Source organism: Mastomys coucha, unplaced genomic scaffold, assembly GCF_008632895.1.
Source record: "Mastomys coucha isolate ucsf_1 unplaced genomic scaffold, UCSF_Mcou_1 pScaffold22, whole genome shotgun sequence".
Classification (NCBI taxonomy): Eukaryota; Metazoa; Chordata; class Mammalia; order Rodentia; family Muridae; genus Mastomys; species Mastomys coucha.
In genome coordinates, this window is record NW_022196905.1 from 133665608 (window position 1) to 133673067 (window position 7460).

The following is a 7460-nucleotide window of genomic DNA, read 5'->3' on the forward strand; positions in this document are numbered from 1 at the left end:
CTGCCCCCCAAGTCAGACAGCAGTGGGCTACACAGGAACTACCCAGAGGCCCGGGGCAGTGTTGGGATGGCTCTCCTATAGCACTCAGGAGGCTGAAGGAACCGCCCGAGACCAGTACCACAGGGCAGCTTGGGGCTCATGCCACTCTAACAGCCTGTAACACTGCAAAGGTAGGCATACCTGGGGGTGGAGTGCAGGCAAGGCCTATTGCATTGTGAGATTTTAGAGTGTCCCCAAGACCGTTTACCTTCATCTGGCTGGGGCTCTCTCTTCAGAATTTGGTGCCTGCTCAGGGCTCCTCTCAGCCAGCATCATGGCATCCTGGGCAAGGCCCGGTGGAGAGGACACAAGCAGATGTGCCTTCTGGCATCATGTCTAGGCACAGCCCCATTCCATGCAACCCCAAGATGGAGCTCTAGCCACGGGTAGTAAGCAGGGTGGTAAGGCGTGCCAGGTGTCTGTCACCTGCCATCCAGATTGGAGTGTCCACTGTCCTGAGTCACCCAGTGTGGGAGACAGAGGGAGACCCTCATCCACGTGGCAGGGTTCCATGCACTGGTTTGCACTCGTTGGGAGGACTTTTTCCTGCTGGGTGGGGCTTCAGCTCCTATTTTAGGTTGCAAATGTCTTTGCCTTCTGGGAGGGACCTTCTGCGTGTGGCCAGCACACTCCTGCAAGAAAGCTCTGGAAGCCCTCAGACTCACACACGTCACTTCTGCCACCTCAGACATAGGCCCGTTTGGATTCTTCTAGGTCACATGGTCCAACCGTAGCCCACTTAAACACAGTGTGTGGTTTGGACAATTCCAGGCCAAATCCTGTTTTTCCTTAGGCACTGTGGGCGTCTGTGCCAGCCTGTCGTTGGAAAGTCTGGAGCAATGGAGGAACAGACAGCATGCCCCAGCCTCATAGCAACTCCCCAGTGCTGACAGAGCTTTGTGTGGACCCCAGGGCCCAGCACAGGTGAGCACTGTTTTTATGGTCTGGGGAGGTGGTGGCCCTGCTCACCCAGCTTGTCCTGCCTCTGACTGACCAGGGAATGCACTCAGGGGCCACTCACAGCTGTGGGAAGTTTGTGCAAACCAATTTCTTTATGGTACAGGTCAGTTCAGTTACGTTAAAAAAAAATTCTAGCCTTGGTATGGTGATGCCGCTTCTTCCTGAAGGGTCCAGGATGACTCTGGTCAGCTTCCACAGTGAATGGGAAAGGTCCAGGAGTAGTCAGACAGTACAGCTAATGTCGGCAGGGCTGTCAGGTTAACCGCTATGGGAGGACTTCAGCTCTGGGGATGGGAGTGGGGGATGGAAAGAGGCCAGTGGAGCAGAACATAAAGAGTGCTCTATAGTGGACACATCTGGAATATGTGTTTGCATGGCACATGAAACCTGGAAACAGAACTCTTTTGGCTGGACTGAGCAGGGAGAGGGAGGAGCCTAGATGGTGTTAGTGGGCAGGGGCTGGAAGAGAGCCTTTGGAGACTGGGGCAACAGGGCCGACCACCTCTGCACAAGGTGGGCTTTGTACTCAGAGGGGTTAGTGTGATGCCCTCGACACGAGTGCCTGTGCACCAAAGGAGAGGAGAGCCACTAGTTGGATGCCTTGCCAGGCGCATTCAGCTCGCTTGCTAAGACCTCCATGAAGATTGTCCCAGGGGTGGGTGCTCAGGGGTGGGTGCTCTTCAGTGGCACTTAGCAGACTCAAACCACAGCCTTGAAGCAGAAGCCAGCCTCATCATCTCACAGCAGACACATGTGAACACAGCTGTAGTACTGATGGCTCCTGGGCTACCAGAGACAGACCCCGTGATGAGTCAGGAAGCCAAGATACTAGGCCTTTGGCCCTTCTGGGAAGTCGCTTGGGTCAAGCACTCCTCTACTCCCCTATCCCCTCCTCTGGAGCTCACCTGTTTGGCTCTGGCTGGCCAGAGACCTTCCTCCTGCCCATACCCTGTTCAGGCAGGGTGCTATCAAGCAGCTGGCCAAAAGAGCCAGGAAGACCTGTAGCTGGAGGAAGGACCGGCAGGGAGGTACCATGGAGGGCAGGCTGTAGAGAGAACCCATCAGGATTTACTGCCAAAAGCCCTTGCCACTGTGGCACAGGACAGACTGCTTTGCCACCCCCTGTTGCCACCGCTGCTGGGGTACCTGATATTACAGAGCGAGAACAGAATAAGATCATTTGACCCTCCCCCACTACAGTTTTAAGGCTGTGCACATCCTCACAGAACCACAATAACTGAATCAAGACTACTGAAAGAGTCAAGACTACGGGAAAGCCAGAAAATGGTGAAGACTTCTCTCTCCTGGTGACTTCAGCTCCGCCCTCCCCACTAGGCAGCCCAGCACATCTTGTCATCTCAGGTGAATCCCGCTTTGGAGGAAACTCTTGGATCACTCTCTCTAGCCCTGTTCCTGGATCTCAGGACAGCTGAGGGCCTCAGGTGGCACATGGCACCGGTGCTCAGGGCCCGTACCACCAGCCCTGACTTCAGGGCGAGCTTGCTTCTCAGCACTCCCCAAGCTCAGCCTTGTGGTAAAGGTGCCAAGCACAGCCAGGTGTAAGGCAGAAACGTAGCAGATCAGTAGCAAATGAGGAAGCCTCCAGGGTCTGGGGGTCACCCTCTCTGGGGTCATCCCTCCATTCTCATGTGCTCATGGAGGACTCTGGGGACACTCAGGCCTTAAACAATCAGAGTCCCCTACTGAACATGCTGCCGGGGAAGGAAGTGTGCCAGGTTTCCCAGAAAGAAGGCGGAGGGGGTGCTAGGAAGCCCAGTGCCTTGGTCTGACAGCACAAGAGGCTCTACTTCTGCTTCTTACCCTCGGGCCCATACAGCAACCTCTCTGCAGGAAGCAGGAAGCCTGTGTGAGGTCAGGCAGGTCTGCCCAGCTAGGCCACTGGTCACTGGACTAGAGTACCAGTCTGGCTCATAGCACACGGGGATCAGGAGGAAGGCTGAAGCTCCCAGAGACCAGTGTCTGTGTGTACATGTGCACTTGTATACACAGTTTATGTTGGTGTGCGCCCATATGTGTACCTGTTTGTAAAGATGTGTCTTGATGTGCATCTATGCATACATACATGTGAATGTATGTTTGCCTGTTCATGTGCCTGGTGTGCACACATCTACATGTGAGGGTGTGCCTGGTATGTGCATGTTTTTGTTTCTGTGTATCCAGATGCATATCTACCTATGTATGTACACATGCACACTTGTGTGTTGGTATGTGCCTCGTTATACACACATGTGCATGCATGTCTGCATGTGCCTGGTATGTACACAGGTGCACATACATCTACATGAGACAAAACGCACATGCACCTTATCTGGAAGTTTCAAGAAAAACAAGAGACTGCTTTTATCCTTATCTTAATGAAGGTAATTTTTCTCAGTTCCTAAAAAACATAGAAACAATTTTGGGATCAAAAGGACAAACAAGGACCCTCAGGCAGGCCCCTGCTGCCCACTGTGACAGTATGTGAGTCCTGTGCTGCCTTCCCAGATCCCTGGGCTGGGTGAGAGTCAGAGGTTGGTGGTCCCTTGCTGGCCCTGCACACTACTGTGATGTCAGTCCAAGCTCCCCGCCAAGGTTACATCTCTATGCAGGGCTGGCCAGGGGCTGGAGCAGGACACCAGGCCTCATGTGTGAAACAGACAGGGTGACTCATAGTGGTTCTGCCCCAGGCTGCAGGGCAGGGGACTGCAATGGAAACATTTACAGAGCTGAAGCCAGAGGCTCTAGAATGGCCGAGTCCTGCCAAAAGGAGCAGACAGCTAAGGGGATGGAGCGAGATGGGGCCTACAGGGTGGAGCAGAGTGGGTCAGACACCAGCTCTGGACCCAGTTCATCAATCCAATGTCCACTTCTGATACCTCATACGCCATGTTCGCAGACCTCTCACTCCCTGAGCTGGCAGTCCGTGGAGCATCACAGCAAACCTGCGATCCCTCAAGACTCAGTCTGAGATTGATGTAGCTGTGGAGGTGGTGGGGAGCCAGGAAATCCTCCTAGTATGCTAAGGACACTTTGTTTGCTGTACTACACACATTTAAGGCCACCCATGCCATGACACCTGTGGACCACACAATAGAATCTCACACATTTATGTCCTTTCTGCGTAGTTTGAAAACAATGTATGAGCCCCTGCTGGAAAGATCTGTACAATAAGTGTGGCTTGAAAGGGAGCATCACGCCCATGCCCATGTGGGAAGGGCTTGGTAAGTTCTCTGTGGCCTTCAGAAAATGCCCTGGACTGTGCTCCCTCTCCTCCCTACCTAAGCAGTGCTGGGTGAGGGGCCCACTTCCAGGAACCATTCTGAAGGGCTATTTACAGAGTGATGGCCAAGAGCCACAGTAGGAACACAGCATTCTCAGACGCTAGCCTTGGGGAGCTCCCAAGGGATACAGAGTTGACCTTGGCGGCCCTCCTGCAGGGTCGGGAGGCCAAAGGTTCTCAGCTTGCAATGTGTCCATGGAGTGTCTGTCTCTCTTCTGTGGAGTTCTAGGTTTTTTAAGAAGTTGGGTTGGGTTGTGGTCGGAGAGTAGGATGGTCCAGCCACCACAGAAAACTGGTGACCTCATGTGACCCTGGAGCTAGCCATGCCACTCTCAGAATGTGCACCCCCCAAAATGAAAGAAAGCCCAAGAGCATCTGTGTGAGAGCCGCTGTCTAACACTGTGTGCATTTCTTAGTGGCAAGAAGAAAGTACTAGTGGGGCAGGCAGGGACAACGAGGACACACAGTGCCAGGGAGGTAGGCACCTCCTGTGCACAAGAAAGCAAGATCTGAGGGTTCTACACAGAAACCTACCATGCGCTACTCTGGACATGTCGAAGTTGCAGGAGAGAAAGCAGAAAAATGGCTGCCGGGGCTGGGTGCCAAGGGCGGTCAGTGAGGGAGCTGTGTCAAGGGCTGAGACCACAGTCAAGGTGGTTCCTGTCAAGAAGAGTGTATGTCGTTTACAGATTCTTTAAAATGGACTTGAGGAAGAGCTTCAGGTTCTCAGCCAGTTCTCTAGGCTCAGGTCTCAGCCGTACTAACTCCCAGGCTGACCCAGGCAAAACTGACGCAGGCTGTCCTACTGCGCATATGAACTGAGATGCAAGCGCACTGTCAGACAGACATACTCTAGGCAACTAGTGTGTAGCGTTACCCAATGGGAGAACACTGGGAGACAAGCTCAGGCTGGCTTCCCTATGTAGCCCCGCTGCCTCCCTCCCCCTCTCTCCATCCCGCTTGGAGTAGGCTGTGGAGGAAGAGGAGTTTTGGAACTGTTCAAGCTACAGAGAAACCCAGGATACAGGGTGCCAGGAGAAGGCTGGGTAGTGAAGAGCAGATTGTGGAAGGTTTGGCAGTAGAGGGCTTCAGTGGTTTTCTCAGGTAGAGGATGTTAGTAAAGGCAAAGGAGTCCAGAGGTGCTTGCTAGGACTGAAAGCATATGACCCTGGGCTCCCAAGAGTGGCTGGGCCCTCAACAAAGACAGGATGGCAGATGGCAGTAGGGCATCTATGTATGCCGGGGTGTGCTGTACACAGAAAGCTCTTGGTTGCTCCTTTCCTAGCTGGCCTCTGTAGGACAGGACTGGGGAGCTCCAATGGTCAGGAGGGAGACAAGCTTATCTCGTCTGCATGGGTTTCCACTTACTCTTAGGGACAAAAGCACACTATGGCACTTTTGTGAAACCCTCAACTTGGGCAGGCTGGTACAGGGAACAGAGCCCCAGGTATGGCTGAGCAGCACCAGTGTCCATCCCTCAGGAGTCAATCACTTGCTCTCACATTTCCAGCTGGGAAGGTGCACTGGTACCCAGTACATAGTCAGAATACTGAGATCTGAGAACTGAGATGATAAAGGCCCTGTGTGGGTCCAGATGGGGCTAGAAGATGCCCTGGCTAGAGCACTTGGGACTTGAGCAAGGCTCCTCCCACTGTGGGTGGCAGCCTGCAGCCTTCTTCCCCATGGACGAAATCACACAGCCTGTGGAGCAGGCTCAGGGACTATCCTAGTCCACTGCCTGGGAACCAGAGGCTGCAAGCCAGAAGGGCCCTTGGTGATGAATGTCCTCAGTCCTCAGCAGCACATGGCACACACACAAGGCATGGAGTGGCTGCAGAGATCTATCAGATGTCTGCTCAGCAGCTCTGCTTCCTGACCGTGGTCAGAGATCACAAGATGACTTCCCATTCCACCTGACAAGACAGACTTGAAATTGCTTCCTCCCCGGCCTAGCCATGACTCTTCATTTCCACGCCGCTGGCTCCTTAAGCACTGGCAGCTGGAAGCCATCACAGCCACTGCTGTGTCTTTTCAGACTGAAAGAGACAGATAGGATGAGGAGCCTGCAGGCTCACGGGGAGTAGCAAGGGCTGGCTGGCTGGCAGCGGTGGCACTGTAAACATCTGAGCACACCTCAGACTCATCAGAGTCAACCTTCCTGATACTTGCAATACCCAGAGAGAACTGTCTTCTGAGTCTGAAGATTGACAGGGTGAACAGGATGGCAAAGTACAGTGTATGGCCAGATAACTGTGGTGGGTCCTTAAGCCTAGAACCAAGAGGCCCATGAACAGACGGGCTAGCCTGAACTCTTGAATCTAGAATAGTGTGCATTGTGAAATGCTAACAATTAGTTTAAAAGATTTTTATAGAGACTGGAGAGATGGTTCAGTGGCTTAAGAGCACTGGCCACTCTTCTAGGGGACCTTGGTTCAATTCCCAGCACCTACTTAGCGGTTCACAACCGTTTGTAACTTAAGTCCCTGCGTATCTGACACCATCTTCTAATGTCAGTGGGCACCAACCACACATATAGTATACAGGCATCCATGCAGGTAAAACAACCACATGCATATGACAAAAGTAACAATAATTCAAAAATTAAATGATAAAAAAATTATAAAAGCAAGAACTTGATTTTAAAACCAAAGAAATGGTTAGGAGTTCTCCTTATTGTTACAGAAGACCTGAATAAGCCCAGTTCCAGGGAATCAACGCCCCCACTCCCCTCTGCCTTCTCAGGCACATGCACACACACGCACACATGGACACAAGCATAGAGCATTTCCAGCTCTGTGCACTCCTGCCTATCAAATTCATGCTCGGAGGAGACCCCTTGCCCTTGTCTATTCTCCTCAACACACGGAGCTCTACCCTGCCCATCCTCCATTTCCTGTCTCATTTCTCTGTCTGGTCAGGAACATGTCTGCAAGCAAAGCAGGATCTCCCTCCATGTTTTCTATATGCGACAGCTGTTGTAGCCTTTGGTTTTTGTTACTATAGGGAATCAAAGACCCTTTATACAATCATAGCAGGGAGCCATGTCAGCGAGCAGCAGGCACTCTGAACTACAAGCATGAAACAGAGAGGCAGAGGGAGAAGGAGGCTCTATGCCCTCAGCGAGCTCTCAGTGACACACTTCCACCAGCACGGCCATAACTCCTACACCTATACCCTCAGC

General features: G+C 52.7%; 2 protein-coding genes across 3 annotated transcripts in view; one reads left to right on the forward strand and one right to left on the reverse strand.

Annotated features, from left to right (window-relative positions):
• CUNH7orf50 (chromosome unknown C7orf50 homolog) overlaps nt 1-7460 on the reverse strand; it is a 101655-nt gene that overhangs the window by 46545 nt on the left and 47650 nt on the right. The window lies entirely within an intron of this gene.
• The window catches only part of LOC116070703, an 8226-nt gene continuing 2204 nt past the window's right edge, over nt 1439-7460 (forward strand). The window contains exons 1-2 of the mRNA XM_031342154.1: nt 1439-1512; nt 2258-2361. Of these exons, the coding sequence (XP_031198014.1) occupies nt 1439-1512; nt 2258-2361 (178 nt within the window). The remainder of the gene's footprint in view (nt 1513-2257; nt 2362-7460) is intronic.